The 23,641-nt window shown below is 45.3% G+C and overlaps 1 protein-coding gene across 1 annotated transcript in view; it reads right to left on the bottom strand.

Moving 5' to 3' along the window:
* The window catches only part of caskin1 (CASK interacting protein 1), a 711,174-nt gene that overhangs the window by 123,114 nt on the left and 564,419 nt on the right, over window positions 1-23,641 (bottom strand). The window contains exon 7 of the mRNA XM_070856774.1: window positions 430-538. Within this exon, the coding sequence (XP_070712875.1) occupies window positions 430-538 (109 nt within the window). The remainder of the gene's footprint in view (window positions 1-429; window positions 539-23,641) is intronic.

Here is a 23,641-nt window from a genome sequence, read left to right as displayed (position 1 = left end):
GTTGGAGATTTTTTTTTAATATCCAGAATTTACATTTGACTTATTTTTTCTTACTCTTCCTTTCTGCCTCCTTTTCTCTCTTAATCCAATTTTCCTCCCTCTTTATTACTCTTTCTGTAACAGAGTTGACATTGAATTCACAAACTCTAATTCACCCTCCTTCTCAGTCCTTCCTTTGTTTATTTCTCAATCGTTAACTCTCAATTGGTGAAAGAGATAGACTGTTTGACCTGTGCTTCACCAAGGTCCCAGATGCCCCATTACCCTCACCGTGCCATGATCAGCTTGCACTCTGTAGTAACTTTGTGGGCAAAATAAAATGGTAAATGCTACACGTGTGCGAACAAGTCTAACTAACGCGACTTGCTGTGAGATGCCCCATTCCAGCAAAATCTGGGCCCAAAGTGTTTCTCTCACAAGCACCCTTACTTCCAGTAGCAAACGGACCACTTCGGTCTTCCCACACAGTGCAGCTTCATGCAGAGCTGTTCCAGCCTTTGTCTGGCGGTTGATATCTATTCCGGCCTGTAGCAGAAGTCTGCGGCGCAATTTGCAAAAATATATACATGTAAAGAATAAAGAGAAAGCGATTAGTTCAGAGCAGGAAAAGTTTCAGAGCAAACATGCACTTAAATTTCAGTTTCCGCTATACATAACAAAAAAAACTTTGTAGAGCATTTTAAAAAGAAAAGTGCATTAGAGTTGATGGGTGCAAAGATTGTCTCTATGACTTCAAGGGAAAGAGGAGATTATCATTAATGTATCAATCTGAGAGGAAATCATTTCCACTCTCACTTCACGTAGAGTAAGTATTTTGCTGGCAATGCCTCCCTTAGAAATGATTTGAGAGTAAATTGAATCACTAAAACATGTTGAAGCCAAACTGTTAACAGCTGGGGGGGGAGGGGGAGGGGGGAAGGGATGATTGACATCAGCTGACAGTGTACTTAATATATTAAAGTGTGGAACAAGGCAAAGGCTACTTAGCCCATCTAGCCTGTTCTTTCCACAAACTGTCGATCAGAAGTCTCAACGTAACCCACTTGATCCCCGGAAGGAAGGTTCGGTTTTTAAAATTCTCTTGATTCCAAAAGGTAACCGAGCAAAACTGTAGCCTATTCCCCCATCTTCACATCCCATAGGTACATAGTGGTTATATTACTGGATTACTAATCCAGAGGCCTAACCTAGTAATCCAGACAATCTGAGTTCCAATCCCACTGTGATTTTAATTCAGTTTTAAATATCTGGAAATAAAAAGCTAGTATCAGTAAAAAGTGACCATAAAGCCACTGTAAAAACACAACTGGTTCATTCCTTCCCTAAACCTGCCGTCCTTACCTGGTCTGGTCTGCATGTGACTTCAGACTCTTAAATGTGGCCGAGCTTGTGAAGCACTTTTACACAAATCTATCAATTCAGGCTGATTACACACATTCACAATCAACCTTCCGTACTCTGGCTGATTTATAAGTGAGATCATTAACAAAGAGATTGCCACCATGCCAGTTGTACAGTTTAGAAATCATACATAATGACCACAATTTAATCAAAAGGGAATAATCTCATTTTTTTCAAATGTAGAATTATGCAGAATTTACAGCACAGAAACAGGCCATTTGTCTCAACTTGTCTATGCCAGTGTTTATGCTCCACATGAGCCTCCTCCCAATCTCTTCATCTAACCCTATCAGCAGGTCCTTCTATTCCTCTCTCCCTCATGTACTTATGTAGATTCCCCTCAAATGCATCTACAACTCCTGAGTCAGGTACAGCATGGACTAGGTGCCGAGTAAAGCTTCCTCTCCAGTTGTTCACTCTTCCACGTGTCAGTGTTGCTGTTGGAGGGAAGTTAGAAGATTTTTTGGAGAGTGAATGAAAATAAATGCATTGAAAAGTAACGCACACACCGCAATCTTGGCAACAATTCATTCAAAGGCCTGTAGGGCTTAAGCAACATTCCCTCTTGCGCTCCGACCTAGGATTACCACACACCTTTTTACTCAACATTGCCCACTGTTATACACCTGATTATTTAACACTCAGATTGATGGGTCCCAATTAATTCAGTTATTAAGCTGGAACAATACCCGGTAAAGTCCTGTAGTAGCTCATTATTTATTTATCCGTTGCCTAGAATATTAAGCAGTGGCTACGAACGAAAAGATTTTAAATGCCCGTCATAATGTGACCAGACATCGAGGAAAGGGGCAATTTTAAAACATTACCTTATTGGGTAATTGTTTTCTCATTTCAGATGCTTCTTGTGGGAGTGGCTGTCCAGCTTTGCTCAGCCGTGTCCGGTCACTCTCCCCACCCCCCAGTACATTCGCTCCACGTGAGGAAATTAATATCTGCGGCTCGGTGATCATTTTGTGCTGTGGTCTCCCGCTGAAATTGGTTGCCTACATCACTCAGGCTTCCGGCTCCTGCGTTGCAACCTCGCAAATCACTTAACCCCTTTGTATAGTTGCTACATCCTGCTGGGTCTATCTGCCGTATCCTGACAGAGGTATGTTATAAACAAAATCGCCCGTGTAGTGCCAGAACCAGAGGTGACATGAGGAAAAAATCTATTTACGCAACAAGTGGTTAGGATTTGGAATGCACTGCCTGATAGGGTGTGGATAAAGATTCAATAGTAGCCTTCAAAAGGAAATTGGATAAATATTTGAAGGAGAAAAAATTGCAGGGATATAGGGAAAGAGTCGGAAAGTGGGGCTAACTGGATTGCTCTTCGAAAGAGCCGGCACAGACTCGATGGGCCTGATGGCCGCCTTCTATGATTCAGGTAGAATGTTTTAAAAAAATATTCGTTCATGGGATGTGAGTGTCGAAGGTGGTGGTGAACCACCTTCTTGAACCGCTGCAGTCCGCACGGTGAAGGTACTTCCACAGTGCTGGTAGGGAGGGATTTCCAGGATTTTGACCCAGCGACAATGAAGGAACGGCGATATACCTCCAAGTCAGGATGATGTGTAACTTGTAGGGGAACTTGGAGGTGGTGGTGTTCCCATGCGCCTGCTGCCCTTGTCCTTCTAGGTGGTAGAGATCGCAGGTTTGGGAGGTGCTGTCGAAGAAGCCTTGGCGAGTTGCTGCAGTGCATCTTGTAGACGGATGTACTGGATAACAGGTTGCTACGGGAGAGCTATGAGACTGTGATGGGGTTCAACAGATACATAAAATGGGGAGCAACTGAACAGCAATGTGGGAGGGAGCACTCACCACACGGACAGCAACGGTTGAAGAAGGCAGCCCACCGCCACCTTTTCAAGTGCAACCACAGATGGGCAATAAATTGAAGAATGACATTTTAAAAAACCTCAGAGTGTGGAATCATCCCTCTTGCTATTGATAGTCGATGGGACAAAATCCCATTCTCAGGGTTAGTGGTCTAAACCTTTGGGGCACCAGTGAGTCATGACCTCCCATCCTGCCCAAAACAATACTGGCACAGTGCACATCAGCGGGAATTAGGCAGAAGCCTCATCCTCCACCAGAAACAGTGGTGTTAAAACCCCTGGAAGTGGATAATCGACCGTATCCTCTATAACTGCCTCCCCCCCTCTCTCCCCAGTTTACGTTGGCGGGAAGTGCTGAACTTCCCCCCCCCCCCCCCCCCCAGCCACCCCCCACCCGGAAAACTGGCCTTAATGAAGTTTTTAAAAAGCTCTTATCCTTAAGCGGAGCCTTGGTCTTTCTCATTCTCTGATTAGGTCTCGGATTTGGTGAGAAATGGCAATGCTAAAGCAGGCCACATTCTGGACTGTCGGCTCACAAGCTCTGTAGCTCCCCAAGCAACAATCTCTCAATCTCAAGGCGTCCCCGACAGGGGAATTGGCGAGTGAATGCAGACGTCAACACACAGAGAAGGTCAGAGGTCAGCGAACCCACTCACTTCTCTCACCCTCCCCTCAGTGCTTGGTGATAGAATGGTACTGATAGAGATCTGAATTTCGACATTACTCTGCTTCTGGTATGTGACATGGGAGCGGGCAAAAATATTTATTTCATTGGGCCACGGTCTTTAAGATTATAAAGTCTTTAAGATAATGAAGGGGTTCGGATAGGCTAGATGTAGACCAGATGTTTCCACTTGTGAGGGAATCCAAAACTAGAGACCATAAATATGATAGTCACGAATAAATCCAATAGGGAATTCTGGAGAAACTTCTTTACCCAGAGCTTGTTTAGAATGTGGAACCCATTACCACAAGGAGTAGCTGAGGTGAGGAAGTTCATGCGGAGTTGGGTCGAATGGCCTGTTTCCATGCTGTACATTCTATGTAAGAAAGATAAAGGCTAGGGGTGCACAGCGAAGGCTTTTATGGCTGATAATATTTACATGTATTCTGGCCTTTTGTTTGAACTTCTGTACTTGGGTCTAGGATGAGGAAAAAAAAATTCAGCCCATCGAAGCATGTCTCATGCTCCAATTCAGCCAGCCTGGAATCCGGCTTTTTAGCAGCACAAAGCAACCTTTGGGGAATTCACCGTGTCTGTGTTGTGAGCTGTACAACATGAGCATCTGCAACGTTGCTGCACAGTCTGAGCTCTCCAGTGAAGATTAGACATGCGCAACCTGACGTGACTGCCTTGTGAACACAGACCTTCAGCTTCATGTGCAGCCTGCAGAGAATTGTATTAAGCTGATGAAAGGGGCCCGCGCTCTCCCTCGGTCTGTGTGTAAAGATTAGAATCTTGGGCTGGAAATTGATCAAAGGCCGCCACCTCCCGTTTACTGCCCAAAATACCGCTAAGATTCTGCAACTAACACTGGCAGAAAATTGATCAAAAAATAGGGAAAAAAAACGCCCGGCGGGAAAAGTGGGCATTGCACGTGGATTCTCGGTCAAATTAAGTCTGAGGCGAGAGTCGGCCTCGGAAGGGGGGAAAACACAAGAACAGTTTTTTTTTTACAAAAAATAAAAACAATCGCAAAACATTCAAAAAAGAGCCTTTTTAACTGAATCGCTGCAAAAGAACTAATAAAAAAAACATTCACTTACCTTTTTTTTGCAGGGTTTCATACCTACCGTCCATCGAAAGGCTGCTCTGACTGGGCGTTTTTTTTCTTGCAGAAGTACGGATCACCACTCCCACCAAACTCAGGCGGGAGCGGTTTTCCCAGCATTGCATGCTGGTGGTCCGCTCCCCAGCGGTATTTGGAAACCGCTGGCGTAAGGCCCTGATGAAACTCCCAACGAATGAAAGACCGCCCAAAGCAAGGAAAGACCGCCGAGAAACGCGGCGGGAGGCTGATCAATTTCTAGCCCTAGAATCTTACAGCACAGAAGGAGGCCACTCGGCCCGTCAGGCCTGTGCCGGCTTTTGAAAGAACTGCCCAATTTATTCTCACACCCTAGCTTTTTCCCCCAATAACCCTGTAAATTAGTCCTCTTCAAATACATGTCCAATTGCCTTTCAAAAGTTCCTACGGAATTTGATTCCATCACCTTTCAGGTAGTGCCTATTGGATCCTAACAACCCTTTGTCGAATAACAGTAGTTTTACTAAACACTTTTATAGATTTAATTTTCAAATACTGATCTAATTACTTTTACATGTTATGGTCTCATCCTCAGAAACCATTTGTAGTAAATCATTTTGTGAAAAAAGTTCTTCAAATTTCCCCTTTGTTACTGATTTACTAACCAGAGGAAACCATTATTTACCCTTCTATAAGCCTCCATAATCTTGAAAACCTTTATTAGATTCCGCCCCCCCTTTAACCAGTAGAAAAAAAACCCCAAATCTTCATAGCTATACTCTCTAATCCCTGGTCTCATTCTATTAAATCCTTACTTTATCCAATCCCTGGGGTACATCTTGACACTTTGTGCGATAGTGTAAAATGGGTGATAGCGAGTCGGCAGCTCGTTTTACATCTCTCCCTGACTTTTATTCACCTTGACTTCAAAGACGAGATCTACCCCGCATGACTTTAATATGCCTCTTATAACGGGGTGACCATGCAATATTCTAACAGCTGAATATTTACAAAATCAAAGGTGGGATTGAAAACTTGCAATAAATAGCAAACTACAATGCAGAACCAAAATGAACTTTGACCTTCCGATGCAAGTTTATTAAATTCCTTTCACAATGCCTCAATTGGTGAAGAGCTCCTAAGTACTCAAATATTCAGAGTATTGAAAGCTTTTGGAATTGCCTGTGAGAGGCTATTGTTGCTGTTCGATCAGTATTTGAAAATTAAATCTATAAAAGTGCTGTTTCCCACATTGCAACAATGACTACACTTCAAAAAGTATTTCATTGGCTGTAAAGCGCTTTGAGACGTCTGGTGGAAGTGAAAGGCACTATATAAATGCAGGTATTTCTTTCTGTTCCAGTAGATTCCAAAAAACACCCAGATTCACCTCAAAACACGTCCTGCTGCCACCTTATGGTGAGCGAAATAGCTACAACCAGCATATCAGCTATGCGCAAGCACCCAGACCCAGAAACAATACCATCACAAGAGTTAATGTGACCACAGGAGAGGCTGAGCTCCACGAGCCAGCTCATGTACCTGGTCCTGTCTGTGGTGATAAGCATTTGACGTCCTATCAACTTATGTTCACAATGCAAGATGTTTATTGGACATCAATTGAAGCAAATCTGTGCTGAAGTCTTACAGAATCGTGGCTTCAGGGTCTGGTTCTGATGTTGGTGTTGAGCTTCAGTTGTATGAAATGTAAAAAGCAGCAATATTTCACCAGTGAAAGAAGCACTTCTTTTTTCCTTCTATTAAAACCATGATTGCTCTGTGCTCCATTTACAATCCTATATTGGACCTTGGTTGGAAACTTAAAGCTGCAATAGCAACACCGAGAACAACTATGGGTACACAAGGGGGGAGGAATTTACTATCGCCCCGTTTGCGGCGCTAACGATTTCAATCTTTAAAAAGATTCGCTGTTTGCACTCCAAGAAGGAAGTGCTATAGTATATTTAGTATGTATAGTGCTCCAATCAATATTACACTTTCATCAGCTTAATACAATTCTTATCTTCCATTCCCAATAGCACTACAGAGCAGAAAACAGAAACATTGGCATGTTACCAAGAGGAGATATTAAGCAGGTAGCGCTGCTGGAATCAGAGTCAGACATGGAAACAATCATTTTTCAATTACTCAGTCAATATTTCTTCCACTCTGAGCACACTTCACTTAAAGGTAGAGCTGTTTCAGTTTTATATCAAGAGTATTAAGTTCAGCTGTGATTTTTAAAGTGAAAGTGCCATCTGATTGGTGGTCCATTTCGAATTTGTAATCTCCCAACTCTAATTTATTTAACACAATATATTACCTTTCTTCTGCTGGATCAGGAGAGATTAAAGTTTACATTTGTTTTGAATAGATTAATTGAACTTGTTTTTAATTCTTAAGCTTGGAAACATCCCACAATATGTCACTAGTGTATTTGATTAATTAGAGTACTTTGGATTGACAAATTTGTATTCAAAAAAGAGGATTTGCTGTTTAAAACTTGTTTTCGAAAGCACTTTTAGAGCCTTGGCCCAATCTCAGATCGACCAGTCAGGACACAATCTGTTAATCTCAGTGTCTGTGGTGTGAGGTGTGAGTGAGTGAGGTGGGTGTGTGTGAGAGGTGTGTGAAGTGTGTGTGTAATGTGAAGTGTGTGTGTGTGTGTGGTGTGAGTTGGGTGTATGAAATGAGTGTGAAGTGTGTGTGTCTGGTGTGAGCTAGGTGTGTGTGAAGGTGTGTGTGTGGAGTCTATGTATGGTGTGAGTTGTGTGTGTGAAGTCTATGGGCCTGAACTTGGTCAAAGCTAAGGCCCATCCAAGTGCCGCCCAAAAAACCGGCATAAACCTGGCGGTACTTTGGCCGGGAGATTCCTCAAAAAGATCTGCAAAGACCGCCCGGCGGCAAAATGTAGGCAGCAGCAGGCGGGAGCTCCCAATCTCGGCAGCAAACGCAATCCTCGCTAAAGTGCCGCCGGGGATTGAGTCAGGCCCAGGGAGGGGGAAACACATAAAAATAATAATTTACACAAAAAAACCCCACTGGAAAACCTTCAAGGGACCCCATCCATAAAATCACTGAAAAAAAAATAAAGGAAGTTCACTAACCTTTTTTTTGCAGGTCTTCATACTTACCGTCTGGGTTAGACCTGCCTCCATGCATCGGTCCTTCCCCCTGCTGCCGCTGACCCCCGCCCGGAGCAAACTGGCAGCTCGGCAGGCGGGAGGACACTTACATGTCTTGCATGCTTGTGGGCGGTCCCCAGAAGTCCTCTTCCCCCCCCCCACTCTCCACTCGTTGGTGGAAGGCCTAGGGGAAACTGGCACCAAGGTGAGACCACCCAAAAAACTCGGTGGCAGTGGGCAGTGAATGCACCATGTTCGGAGCCTATGAGTGGTGTGAAGCTTACTGAGGCGGGAGAGAGGTGGACAACATCAGGGGAGATTTGAACCCTGGCTCCATATCAGCTTCCCCCACAACATTCCCCTGATTGGGCTTGTTAAGCCCACTCTGCGAGGCTCCCGAACAATTAAAAGGAAGCACGTCTCATGACATCATTTGATGATGCATCATCAGCCGGTTTCCTTAAAGGGGCCATGTCCACATTCATTTTGGCAGTTGTGCTGACAGTATTCTGCAGCATTGAGCTGCAAACACTGACAAGCACTGCACAAATGTGCATGGCTCCACCCAGGTTCTCTCATAACACCCTCCATATGCTTATGGAGGGACTCACAGAACGCAGGGAGGTTCGCTTTCCTTCCAATGGGTGGAAGAGACTTCCCCAGGACACCAACACAGCCTGGTTGCACATTGCACAGAAGGGCACAAGCAGGGATGTCGTCAGGTGGAGCTGGCTGCAGCGCCACAAACCTTGCAATGATCTCAGTAGATCACGAAACGTTACAGCAAGACCACACTCAACATCATCCTGCTGTGCCACTCATCACATCCCCATAACTCTGCCTTCCCTCACTATCGCTGCACATCCTTACTCACACCAACTTACCATGCACCTCCACCCATCCCTCTCTCTATAACTACATTATCACTTCCCCATCTCACTAGCCACTCCTCATGCTCACCCTCATCCTTGTCCAATCATACCAACTAACAACACATAAGAGTAGGCACTTGGGTCTTCTATCCAATGTTCATGTAAAGTTTTTGGTAATGTGTTGTCAATCATTGAAATCTTAATTTTCAACACTTTGCCTTCTTGGACAGATTTGTGTGCTCCTTTGGAAGTGGCTAAGTGAGTTGTAGTGAATGGTCAGACATAATGGTAACCCCCCCGCTGCAATGGTGATGAATGTGAAAGGAAAGGCTTGGGCATTGTAGGGATGCTTTATGGTGCTGGTGTGGGGTGATACCAACCTGGCGCATCATGTGGCAGCCAGGGTGTACAGCATCAGTGAAGTAAATCTGACCATGATGAGGCCATCCTTGGTCTCCCGGGCAGCAATGTGTCCATGTGCTGATGCCCTGTGTCCTGTGTAGCATCAGGTGGTTGCAGAGCAGGTTGGCATTGTTGTTGGTGATGCTGGTGTGCCTGGTGAGGTGTTGGGGTTGATCACGGTTGGATTCTGAGGACCAAGGTGAGAAAGTTTCAAGGGCACTGATGCTGATGTAATAGATGGCAGGTGAACTTGAGATGACAGAAGTGATCTTTCAATGGAGAGAGGTTGTTCCAATGAGGTGACACTGGATAGCGCGTTTTCTCCAAACACTTGAAACCTTCCTAAAGCTGAAAAGTGTATTCCTGAAGGCTCCAGCTTCTAACAGCGGAAAGTGAACAGCTGTCAAATGGTAGCTTTTATACAACTTTTGCAGCTGTCACCTATTCAAAGCAATGCAGAGTTGTTGAAAACCTGACATGATCCTCGAGTGATGGGAACCTCGTGAAAAAGTTGGAAAAGTGGTTATTAGCTGATAAAATGCTGTTCAACTACCTCTTAACTATTTCAATTGGCTCACCCACCACATAGTACCAGGTCTGTAAAGTGCAGGCAGACCCGCCACTTGGGAAACTTACATGGAGGTGGGTTCAGAGCAGGATAGTGCTCTGGTGTCAAATCTTTTACATTTTGACAGTGGACCCGCCTCCGAACCCTCTGAGACCCGGCAAAATCCAGCCCACATGTGTGGTGTAACCCTTGTGTGAGGTGTGCAAGGTGGATATGAAGTATATCTGTGATGTGACCTGTGTGGCAGATTCTTGGAGACTCCTGGGAAATACTGGCAGACTCCTGGGAACTCCAGGAACGTATTGACAGACTCCTGATGACCCCTGACAACTATTCACAAACTCCCAAGGTCCCCTGGTAAATTTTAACACATTCTTGGGACCTCTGCCAAATACTGAGTGACTCCAAGGGCCCCTGTAATTATTGACACCCTCCTGGGGACTCTCTTAGTCAAAGACCCCAATTTGAAAGTCTGTGCTTTAATTAGAATAGTGTATGGGAGAGGTGGACAGGGAGTGAAGATGTTTCCAGCTACAGGCAGCTACAGTTGTTGAGTTAAAGCTTGTATTCTTATCCCAGTGTTGAAATTCATCCATGGCCTTGGCCTTCCCTATCACTGTAACCTTTTCCAGCCCTACAACCCCCCCCCCCCCGAGGTCTCTGCATACCTTCAACTCTGGCCTCTTGTGCATCCCCTACTTCTTTCATCACACTATTGCCAGCTGTGCCATCAACCGTCTAGGCCGTAAGCCCCAGAATTCCCTCCCTAAACCTCTGCACCTCTCGCTCCTCTTTTAAGACGTTGCTTAAAATCCACCACTTAGACCAAGCCTTTGGTCAGCAGTCTTTAGCTCGGTGTCAAATTTTATCTGATTATGTTGCTGTGAGGTGCCTTGGGATGTTTTATTACATTAAAGTTGCTATGTAAATGCATTTTGTTGTTGTATTTTCCACATAAATGACATATTCCATTTTCCACATTATGTTTTTTGCTATTCCATCAGACTGGATTATTTTACACTACAACAGAGCTGTGTCTATTAGTTCATTGTCACAGTTTCTAACTGTAGTCTCTAGGGGGAGATACAAACTCAATATTTTTGCAGAAACCTGATTTTCACTGTATCCTCCCACAGATACATTAATTCCACACACACCATGTAAAATCATGTAGTAATGACACATGTATAGCTATGGCAAATGATTTATTACTGCAAATGACTTGTTAATACTCAGATCCACTCAGAGCCTGGCATTTTCACGATGTCTGGGACTTGTTTTGAACATCTGTGGTACTCTTATGACATGTGTCAAGTGTGAAAATCCGGCATATCCAGGCAAGTCTGGTTAAGTATGCGATCGGTGTACGGTGCCAAATCACATGCTCACCTTGAGTCAGCCTAACCTTAGCTCAGTGATGGTACTCACACCTCTGAGTCAGAAGGTCAAAGGCACAACTTCCAATCCAGAGATTTGAGGAAATAATTTCGGCTGACACTCCCAGTGCAGTACTGAGGGAGGTGCCGTCTATCGGATGGGATGTTAAACCCGAGGCCCTGTCTGCCCCCTCAGACAGATGTAAAAGATTTCTTGGCAATATTCGAAGAAAGGGAGATGTCCTGGCCAATTTTTGTTCCTCAGCCAACATCATTATCTGGTCATTTATCTCATTGCGGGTTTGTGCAACCTTGCTTTGGGCAAATTGGCTGTTGCGTTTCCCTACATTACAACAATGACAACACCTCTAAAGCGCTTTGGGCCGTACTGAGGATGTGAAGATTGCTATATAAATGCAAGTTCTTTCTACGTGTAGCATGCACTTACCATTAGCAGTTTGTTTTTGGGGAAGTCAATGAATAGAATTTTGCAAAAAGTAAAAGATAATGGTCAAATTTTAATTGGAATTTTTCCTGGTCCTAAAAATAGAATCATTTTAATTGGACATTACCAAGAATACTAAAGCTGGTTGCTGTGGAAACATCTCCTTATATTCTGCTGTAGCATTAATTGTATTCAAGCATGTGTTTAATGAAGGTACAATATGTTTCTCTGTTTGTAGACTAAATCTATACAGTGGGATAATTCTTCCATTGTGCAGGAGAAGGTGAAGAATTCTGACAGTAGCCACTTTAGTTGAGCAGTGTGTCAACAGTTCCCATGCTCTCGGGGCACTGGATAGGCATGAATTCCGAATGGAGACATTTTTGCAGGCTGATAGTTGCATGTTATTCGCTATTCTGCCGGCCACATTATGAACAAAGACCTCCATTATTCAATTCAAGGTCATCGTTTAAAAGACAAAGGAGCATCTACAGTACATTCTAGATAACAAAGACATGACTATTTTCTTATATTTGGATTAAAGTATCTGCGGCTCTATTGAGATAACAAATTTCTGTCATCCAAGATATGTCCTTGGAAATGATTTACTTTGTTCCGACACATGAGCTGTGAAGACTGAAACCTTTATTTCTGTTTGAGCTCTTCAAAGTGAGGGCTGGAAGGTGGTCTTGGTGATGGAGAGGATACGGGATCGGAAGTTCAGCGTGGGAGTGCATGGAAGGCCGAGGTTGTGAACAGTCCAGTTTAGCTGGAGACAGTGGCCAGGGAAGGGGGTGGGGGGCAGGTGGAGTCGGTGGTGAGGGTAGGGAGTTTGTAGTTTTGGTCCTCCCAATGTTAAATTCAAAGAAATTGTGGCTCATCCATGACTAGATGTAAGCTACAGAGACAATGGAGAGTTCAAGAGAGGGGATAGAGAGGTGGCGCTGGGAAGCTGACCCAATGTCTGCAGATGATGACCTCCTTCTCGCCCCTCCCTATCTCTGTACTCTCCTCCAGCCCTACAACCCTCCGAGATCTCTGCGCTCCTCTAATTCTGACCTCTTGTGCATCCCATATTTTCTTCGCCCCACCATTGCTGGCCATGCCTTCAGCTGCCGAGGCCATAAACTCTGGAACCCCTCCCTAAACCTCTCTGCCTCTCTCTCCTCCTTTAAGACACTCATTAAAACCTACCTCTTTGACCATGCTTTTGGTCACTTGTCCTAATATCTCCTGGCAGGTGATTTTCCTGGGTGATGATGGAGGCACAACGCCAGTAGCAACAGACATAAATGGCCAACTCTGCTGCCAGCCATTCCTGGCAGCCATTTTGTAGCCATGGATGAGCAATGCTCAGAGTGAGTCAGAGGATATGTTATTTTATAACAGGGACTTGTAGGGGTTAGCAGACAGTTTCTGATTTAGAGTGACTAAATAAGTCAGATATCCTTTTTTATTAAATGGAATTCTGGGACTTTTGCTGGTGCTTTGGTGATTGAATTCCGGAACTCTTTCCATGACTCTGTGAAAAGTGTAAGTGAAGGCCTTATTTCTTCACCCATGTATTTATTGTTTGCAGGTCTGAGAATACACTGAAAGATGGTATGCAAGATGTACCAGTTGGAAGTGTGGAGTAATGTCGGACTGGGGAACAAGGTTACGATGCACGAGAAGTAGTTCTACCTTTTAATAGCAATTGGGATGGTTCTAGGCTTTGGTGGAACTGGGGGACATATCTTATGATCCTTACATTGTCTAACCATCAACAAAACACAAGTGATAATCATGTAAAATTTTAATGGAAATGAAAATTGGCCAATTTCGATAACAAGCGAGAGATTACAACCCAAGCGTTGAAAGTGAAAATTACCCCACTGTTTTCCCATTATGAAAAGTTGAAGTATGGGCCTATTCCATTGTGACATGTTGACACACACTTTTATAATGGAACTCCCATAACACAGGAAGGCAGGTTAATGTATCCAGGAAGAGCATGCCATATGCAAGATTGTGAACATAATATATAGGTTTAAACCAGGTGGAATGCCTATGACCCAGGTACAGACTGTCTGCCGTTCTGCATGGGAAGTAGAATTTTATAAATGTGATGAAGTGAGGTAATTAAAACTTAGCAAAGAATAAAGAGCCAATTTAAAATCTAGTCTCTGCATTCAATCTGCTGAAAGATATTAACAAAAATAATAAATGAATATTTAGCCACATGCATAATTAAAGGGACCTCTAAGGGATGTTTAATGAAAAGAATGATCCTTCTCACTGAAAATGGCCAATTGAGCAGCAACAATGGGAAACTAGATACAATATTATACATTTATTTTTAAAATACTCATTAAAACAAGGAATGACTCGTACTTTCCTACACTATGTAATTGTCAGCTTGGATCTTATCCAGCACTTGGAGCTATGGCTCCACATCCTCCTCCTATCCCCTATCATTTAACCTTGGTTTCCACAGCAATATATGCACAGGAGCAAACATAACAGACTCGCCACTGCATTTATCTCCACACTTGTCCTGGGAAGAGCAGGGATCCTAATAGTCACCAAGAAATCCAGGGAATTCAGAAGAAAGAGTGGTGAGAATGTGGAACTCGCTACCACAGGGAATGGTTGAAGTGAATAGTATAGATGCATTTAAGGAGAGACTAGACAAGCATATGAGGGAGAAGTGAACAGAGGGTAACGCTGATAGATTTAGATGAGGAAAGATGGGAGGAGGTTCGATGGGAGCATAAACGGTGGCATGGACTGGTTGGACCAAATGGCCTGTTTCTGTGCCATATATCCTATGTAAAATTCTAATGATGTTACTGAGTGAGTGAGTGAAGGGAGGAAGGGAGACTTACATGTATATAACACCTTTCATGACCACCAGATGTCTCAAAGCACTTTACAGCCAATGAAGTATTTCTGCAGTGTAGTCACTGTTGTAATGTGGGAAACATGGCAGTCAATTTGCATACAGCAAGCTCCCACAAACAGCAATGTGATAATGACCAGATAATCTGTTTTTGTTCTGTTGATAAAGGGATAAATATTGGCCAGGACACCAGGGATAACTCCCCTGCTCTTCTTTGAAATAGTGTCATGGGATCTTTTACGTCCACCTGAGAGAGCAGATAGGGCCTCGGTTTAACATCTCATCTGAAAGACAGCACCTCCAACAGTGCAGTACTCCCTCAGTACTGCACTAGAGTGTCAGCCTAGATTTATGTGCTGAAGTCCCTGGAGTGGGACTTGAACCCACAACCTTCTGACTCAGAGGCAAGTGTGCTACCCACTGAGCGAATGTTATTTTGGAACTAAAGTAGCTTTCACTCTGCAATAATGACCATGATCCATGGCAAAACTCAACATCAGGCTAAAAGAAACAGTTAGGCCCACAAGCTGTTCAGAATAAGTCATCTTGGGCCCAATATTATACAACAGCCATCTAGCAAACAGAACATTTATGTGAGATGTCATACAGAAAGACCCATCTGCCCTCTCAGATAGATGCAAAAGATCCTATTGTGTTCCTAACACAGATGAGACTGCACACAGGGTGGTTAAAGTAACAGTGACCTCAGTCTTTAATAAGACACTCCAGAGTGAGAAACAGGCCTTAGGGGCCGACTTATATAGAGTGCTCCCAAGGGATGCTGGGATCCCTTGGGACTTCAGGGGATGAACTCCCTGGTGGCGGAACATGGGAGTGCATGTTTACAGATACACAATTTCACTCCCCCCGCCAAAGTCGAAGTGAAAACTATTTACAAGGTGAGGCGGTTGGGAGCCTTTCTTTCCCTGGTGGACCGCCTCGATACAAATGTCTGTTCTGGTGTGTTGGCTGTGCCCTCGCTGGGCTGGCGTGTTGTTGGCCCTGCAGGGCTGCTGGGTGAGCCTGGCCGTGCTGGGCTGTTGGGCGTGATGGGTTCGATTTCCTGGTCTGGTGTGGTGCCGTTGATCTTTTGGGTGTGTGTTGTGGGCTCGAAAAAGGTGGTGCCTGCTGTGGGTTGTTCAGGGCAGTCTGTGAACCGCAATCTCGTTTGGTCCAAGTGCTTTCTGCAAATTTGTCCATTGTCTAGTTTGACTACAAACACCCTAGTCCCTTCTTTAACTATCACCGTGCCCGCCATCCACTTGGGACCATGTCCATAGTTTAGCACATACACAGAGTCATTCAGATCAATTTCTCGTGACACAGTGGCGCGACCATCGTTTACATTTTGTTGCTGCCGCCTGCTCTCTACCTGATCATGCAGGTTGGGGTGAACTAGCGAGAGTCTGGTTTTAAGTGTCCTTTTCATGAGTAGCTCAGCCAGGGGCACCACTGTGAGCGAGGGGGTCTCGTGCGGTAGCTGAGCAGTATTCGGGACAGGCAGGTTTGGAGTGAGCCTTCTGTGACTCGTTTAAGGCTCTGTTTGATGGTTTGTACTGCCCGCTCTGCCTGCCCATTGGAGGCTGGTTTAAACGGGGCCGAGGTGACATGTTTGATCCCATTGCGGGTCATGAATTCTTTAAATTCGGCACTGGTGAAACATGGCCTGTTGTCACTGACCAGTATGTCAGGCAGGCCGTGGGTAGCAAAATGGCCCTCAGGCTTTCAATGGTGGCGGTGGCAGTGCTTCCCGACATTATTTCACATTCAATCTATTTTGAAAAAGCATGCACCACCACCAGGAACATTTTACCAAGAAACGGGCCCGCATAGTCGACATGTATCCTCGACCATGGTCTGGAGGGCCAGGACCACTAACTTAGTGGTGCCTATCTGGGCGCGTTGCTCAACTGAGAACGTACGCTGCATTGCCGTACACAGGACTCTAAGTCAGAGTCGATACCGGGCCATCACACGTGGGATCTGGCTATCGCTTTCATCATTACTGTACCCGGGTGTGTGCTGTGAAGATCCGAGATGAACGTCTCCCTGCCCTTTTTTGGTAGCACTACGCGGTTACCCCACAACAGGCAGTCTGCCTGAATGGACAGCTCGTCCTTTCGCCGCTGGAACGGCTTGATTAGTTTTTTTACTAGGGACAGCAGAGGATCTTGGCTGGCCCAAGTCCCAATCTTGCGGGCCATGACAGGTGATTTATCATTTTCAAACGCTTCCATGACCATCAACAAGTCTGCGGGCTGCGCCACCATCAACAAGTTTGCAGGCTGCGCTATTTCCACCCCCGTGGTGGGCAATGGTAGCCGACTGAGAGCATCCGCACAGTTCTCGGTGCCTGGCCTGTGGCGGATAGTATAGTTATACGCTGATAGCGCGAGTGCCCACCTTTGTATGCGGGCTGAGGCATTAGTATTTATCCCCTTGTTTTCAGCGAACAGGGATATGAGGAGCTTGTGATCGGTTTCCAGCTCAAATTTGAGGCCAAACAGGTACTGATGCATTTTTTTTACCCCGAACACACACGCTAATGCCTCTTTCTCAATCATGCTGTAGGCTCTCTCGGCCTTAGACAAGCTCCTGGAAGCATAGGCGACAGGTTGCAACATCCCAGCAACGTTAGCTTGTTGTAATACACACCCAACTCCGTACGACGACGCATCACATGCTAGCACAAGTCTTTTACACTGGTTATACAATACAAGCAACTTGTTGGAGCATAAAATGTTTCTGGCTTTCTCAGAAGCAATTACTTGGTTTTTTCTCCATACCCAGTTCTCACCTTTGCGCAATAACACATGTAGGGGCTCTAAGAGGGTGCTTAACCCCGGTAGGAAGTTACCAAAATAGTTGAGGAGTCCCAGGAACGACCGCAGCACCGTGACGTTCTGTGGCCTGGGCGCGTTCCTGATAGCCTCTGTCTTGGCGTCTGTGGGCCGAATGCCTTCCACCGCGATCTTTCTCCCCAAAAACTCCACTTCTGTTGCCATGACGACGCATTTTGACCTCTTCAGCTGCAGCCCTACGCGATCCAGTCACTGGAGGACCTCCTCCAGGTTTTGTCGATGCTCGGCGGTGTCTCGACCCGCGACCAATATGTCGTCCAGGAAAACCACTGTGCGCAGTACCGACTTGAGTAGGCTCTCCATGTTTCTCTGGAAGATCCTGCAGCCGACCGAATTCCAAACGGGCATCTGTTGTAGATGAACAGTCCCTTGTGCGTGTTGATGCAGGTGAGGCCCTTCGAAGACTCCTCCAGCTCCTGCGTCATATAGGCCGAAGTCAGGTCGAGTTTGGTGAACGTCTTGCCTCCTGCCAGCATCACAAATAGGTCGTCTGCCTCAGGTAGCGGGTATTGGTCCTGTCGTGAGAAATGATTAATAGTTACTTTATAATCGCCGCAAATCCTGACCGTGCCATCACTTTTGAGTACTGGAACAATCGGGCTGGGCCACTTGCTGAATTCCACTGGGGAGATGATGCCCTCACGTTGCAGCCTGTCCAGCTCGATTTCCATGCTCTCCCTCATCATGTGAGGCACCACTCGCGCCTTGTGGTGAATGGGTCATGCCTCTGGTACCAAGTGGATCCGCACCTTCGCCCCGGAAAAGTTTCCAATGCCTGGCTCAAAAAGGGAAGGAAATTTGTTAAGAACCTGGGTACATGAGGCCTCATCGATATGTGATAGCGCTCGGATGTCATCCCAGTTCCAGCAGATTTTGCCCAGCCAGCTCCTTCCAAGCAGTGTGGGGCCATCGCCCAGGACAATCCAGAGTGGTAGTTCGTGCACCGTGCCCTCGTAGGTGACCTTGATCATGGCGCTGCCCAGGACAGTGATAAGCTCTTTGGTGTACGTTCTCAGTTTCTTGCGTGGGGCTCAGGGCTGGTCTGAATGCCTTGTTGCACCACAGTCTCTCAAACATCTTTTTACTCATGATGGATTGGCTAGCGCCAGTGTCCAGTTCCATGGCTACGGGTAAGCCATTTAATTTTACGGTTAGCATTATAGATGGACATTTCGTCGAAAATGTGTGCACCCCGTGTACTTCAGCATCTGTCTCTTCTCTCTGAGGCTCGAAATTGCTTTGATCCACCATGGACCGATCTTCCTCTGCCATGTCGTGGTTAGCACGTTTTGCAAAGCTTGCAGCTCGTTTGCAAGCTCATTGGAGGTGCCCCATTGTTCCACAGCTCTTGCAAACATACCCTTTGAAGCGGTATGAATAGGCTGAATGGAAGCCTCCACAACGCCAACAAAGTGTGAATTGCCTTGCATTCATCCTTTGTTGAGGACCCCGAGTTATCTGGGTCACCTGAGGCCTGCTGGCAGTTGCAGACTCGTGGGTTCTGCCCTGTACATTTCTGCTTGCAAACACAGTTCCAGTTAATTTATGAACATTGCTAGCACTTGTATGCTGAGCGATTTGTTTGGTGTTATCACTGGTGGAAATAAACGCCTGTGCTATCGCAATGAGGGTCGGTGTCTCTACAGTCAAAAGTTTTCGTAGGATGGTCTCGTGGCCAATGCCCAGTACAAAAAAGTCTCTGAGCATTTGCTCCAGGTAGCCATCAAACTCACATTGTCCTGCAAGTCGCCTTAGCTCGGCGATGTAGTTCGCCACTTCCTGACCTTCAGATCGCTGGCACGTGTAGAACCGATATCTCGCCATCAGCACGCTCTCCCTCGGGTTGAGATGCTCCCGAACCAGTGTACACAGCTCCTCATACGACTTATCTGTGGGTTTCACCAGAGCCAGAAGATTCTTCATGAGGCTGTAGGTCGGTGCCCCGCAGACTGTGAGGTGGACCGCTCTCCTTTTTGCAGCGCTTACTTCTCCGTCCAGCTCATTGGCTACAAAGTACTGGTATAGCCGTTCGACATAGGCTTTCCAGTCCTCACCCACCAAGAACTTGTCCAGGATGTCCACAGTTTGTTGCATCTTTGCGCTGGATTTGTATTCTTGTCGCCAGTTACTGTGTTCCTAACACAGATGAGGCTGTACACAGGGAGGTTAAAGTAACAGTGACCTCAGTCTTTAATAAGACACTCCAGAGTGAAGAACAGGCCTTAGGAGCCGGCTTATATACAGTACTCCCAAGGGATGCTGGGATCCCTTGGGACTTCAGGGGATCAGCTCCCTGGTGGCGGAACATGGGAGTGCATGCTTTACAGATACACAACAGATCCCATGGTACTATTTAGAGGAAGAGCAGAGGCGGAACATGGGAGTGCATGCTTTACAGATACACAACAGATCCCATGGTACTATTTAGAGGAAGAGCAGAGGCGTGATCCCCAGTGTCCTGCCCAATGTTTATCCCTCAACCATCATCACTAAAACAGATTATCTCATTACTGTTTGTGAGAGCTTGCTGTGCACAAATTGGCTGCCACATTTCCTACATTACAACAATGGCTACACTTCAAAAGTACTTCATTGGTTGTAAAGCACTTTGGGATGTCCTGAGGCCATGAAAGGTGCTATATAAATGCAAGTCTTTCTTTTCTTTTATGTTACTTTAGTTCTGAAATCTAAATACATAACTTTCAGCTGAGTGTTAGATTGATGTGCTGGACTGTGTCAGAGCAGGTCAGACTTGTGCATTGAGGAGGTTAGAATCGGGGGGAATCCATAGCCATGTTCACTGGCATTTCCAAGAGACCGACTGAAGTTCTGGTCTTTTGCTGCGTGTAATCTGCAAAGCGTCATTCAGCCCAATCATTTTCTAGTGCTTTCCTAGTGCAGCAGAGCAGGTCTCCAGTCGTCTTGGATAACCCTTGCCACTGGACCAAGACCTAGCTCTGTCAAGCCCATGTGGTGGCTGGTGTGCAACGGCCACCACACGTTACAAAAATCCACACACAGGCATCTTCCACCCTTCAGGATGTAGTTCGGGATCTGGAATATTAGGTCCTTCATTGAAACACCTGTGAATTCATCCTTTTTGGCGTGGAAGTAAGTCATCCTCATTTCGAGGGACTGCCTATGATGATGAGTTCCTGATACAGTTTGCTGATAGTTTCACCTCTAGGCTCCACAGTCTCTTAATTGTCCCCATTTAATTATCACTGAAGTCTAGAAAGTAAATGAGCTCATTTTTTTTTCATGGGGATTTATTTTCCAGCCACCTCTACCGTCCCCCTTACTCCAAACTGTGCCAGATCCAAGTATTTTGTTATGCTGAATCAGGAGGCAGACTTGCAGTTAAAGGAATCTTTAAAAAACATTTATGGCAGCAAATTGTAACATCTTAAGGCAAAGTCCATGCAAGAATTCAGTCATATAGTTATGCGATTGATGGGAAGGATGGTTAATAGTACCTCAGTCATAGATCACACAGAGTTCAATTGCCCTGTCAATACTGAAGCAGGTCATGGATGGAACTGTATGACAGTGTCATCAGCCTGACACACTCAATTGACTGAACCAACACTCGTACACCATTCAGCTGTACGAATGTGACGTCCTTCATTAAAAAGTAATTTCCTTACGACCCGAGGAGAAAAGGAAACAGCAATGGGTTTAGTGATTAGAGACAGATTGACAACATCTGGATAGTAAATGGCAGAAAAACCTAACAGTAATCCCATTGAGGGAGCAATGAAAAGGAAGGCTTGCAACAGCTGTTGCTTCTCAGAGTTTGCAGAGGTTACATGTCAGTCGGTCAGAACTGACTGCAATACAAATAACAGCATCAGTAGCTCCACACGCTACTGTCAGCCGCAGCTCAGGGGGTAGCACTCTCGCTTCCGAGTCAGAAGGTGGTTCAAGTCCCTCTCTAGAGACTTGAGCACAGAATCTAGGCTGACTCAGTGCAGTACTGAGGGAGTGCAGCACTGTCAGAGGTGCCACCTTTCAGATGAGACAGTAAACCGAGGCCCCGACTGCCAACTCAGGTGGACGTAAAAAATACCATGGCACTATTTTGAATAATAGTATGGGAGTTCTCCCCGGTGTCCTGAGCAATATTTATCTCTCAACCAACAAATTGTCTGGTCTATATCTCATATCTGGAACCTTGCTGAATGTAAATTGACTGCTGTGTTTCCTACATTCCAACAGTGCTTCAAAAAAAGTATTTAATTGTCTGTAAAGTGCTTTGGGACGTCTTGAGGTTGTGAAAGGTGCTATATAAGTGCAAGTTCCTTCTTTTCTTATACTGGGTAAATTGTAAAGTTTTGTACGTTTGTGCATGTAAGGATTTTTCAAAGATTTACGGCTGTTTTTTGCTGGGATCAGTGAACAGTTTAGGTATTTTGTATTGGTATTATTCAATATTTACTCTGCTAAGTCTACCATACCAAGTCCTGGCTCAGTTCTTCATCCAGTTGAAGAATATTATAAATTGGCTCAGTGCCAACTCGCATCTCACTCCATATCAGCAATTGATATCAATTTGAAACTCTCTCAAAACCCATATGACAACAATAATAAGGATGACTTGCATTCATGTACTGCTTTTAACATAGTAAAACATCCCAAGGTGCTTCGCAGCAGCTTAATCAGACAAAAATTGACACCGAGCCAAAGGAGATATTGGGACGGGTGACTAAAAGCTTGGTCAAAGAGGTAGGTTTTAAAGAGTGTCTTAAAGGGGGAAGAGAGGGGGCGGAGAGATTTAAGGAGGGAAGCATGTATATTGCGCATCCCGTTTAATTTGGCAAATTTCCAAGAAGCAACTTTCTTTGCCTGTGGCTATTAGAAATGGAGCTAGGGAAGACAACTGTGTTCCTTCAACTCTGGCCTTTTGCCCATCCCTCACTTCCTTCACCCCACCATTGATGGCCGCATCTTCAGCCGTCCAGGCCTTAAGCTCTGGAATAGTGCGATGGGATCTTTCATGCCCACCTGAGAGGGCAGATAAAGCCTCGGTTTGAATTCTCATCTAAAAGATGATACCTCCAAAAGGGCAGAACTCCCTCAATAACGTACCAAAGCGCCAACCTTGATTATGTGCTCAAATCTCTGGAGTGGGCCTTGAATCCCCAACCTTCTGACTCCAACCTTGTGAGAGCGCTATCACTGATTGAATGCTGACACTCAACAATGTCCACAGACTTGGTACCGGTGCTTTCAAGGACCTAAATCAGACCTATCACTCCTAGATAGAGATAGACCAGAGCCAGTTTCTCTTCAGATCAAATGTGTTGCTGAACTTCGTGTTTATTTCTAGCATTTAATGCTGTTCCAATTTTGGGTTTTTAATAGAACTGTTTTGTTTCGTAAAAATCTCGAAGCAGACTTACCCAGCCCTCCCCCCAATTGCCAGAAGCGATACTTTTTATAGAAGGACAGATTCAGTGAACCTGTACATCTACTGTGGGACTTCACAAGACAGAAGCAGTGGTCGGAGAAAGATCGATATTGCTATAGCCCTGACTATCCAATCCTCGCTCCTTGGTGATTTTGGTCTACAATCTGCACTTGCAGAGATGCATAATCCAAAGGATTAACAATCACCCCTAATTGCAGCAATATGCTTGCTGCATTAAATGTGGTCCTAACTCGTATCCTAACTCGCACCAAGTCCCGTTCACCAATCACCCCTGTACTCGCTGAACTACATTGGCTCCCGGTTAAGCAACGCCTCGATTTCAAAATTCTCATCCTTGTTTTCAAAATCCCTCCATGGTCTCATCCCTCCCTATCTCTGTGAACTCCTTCAGCTCCACAACCCCCGAGGTGTCTGCACTCCTCTAATTCTGCCCTCTTGAGCATACCTGATTATAGTTACTCAACCATTGGTGGCCGTGCCTTCTGTTGCCTAGACCCTAAGCTCTGGAATTCCCTGCCTAAACTGCTCTGCCTCTCTTTCCTCCTTCAAGACACTCCTTAAAACCTTCCTCTTTGGCCAAGCTTTTGGTCACCTGCCCTAATTTCTCCTTATGCAGCTCAGTGTCAAATTTTTTATCTCATAATACTCCTGTAAAGCGCCTTGGCACGTTTCACTACGTTAAAGGTGCTA

The sequence above is a fragment of the Pristiophorus japonicus genome, chromosome 15 (genome assembly GCF_044704955.1).
Source record: "Pristiophorus japonicus isolate sPriJap1 chromosome 15, sPriJap1.hap1, whole genome shotgun sequence".
Taxonomy (NCBI): Eukaryota; Metazoa; Chordata; class Chondrichthyes; family Pristiophoridae; genus Pristiophorus; species Pristiophorus japonicus.
The sequence above is the reverse complement of the archived record's forward strand: the minus strand, read 5'-3'. Positions and strand labels throughout refer to the sequence as shown.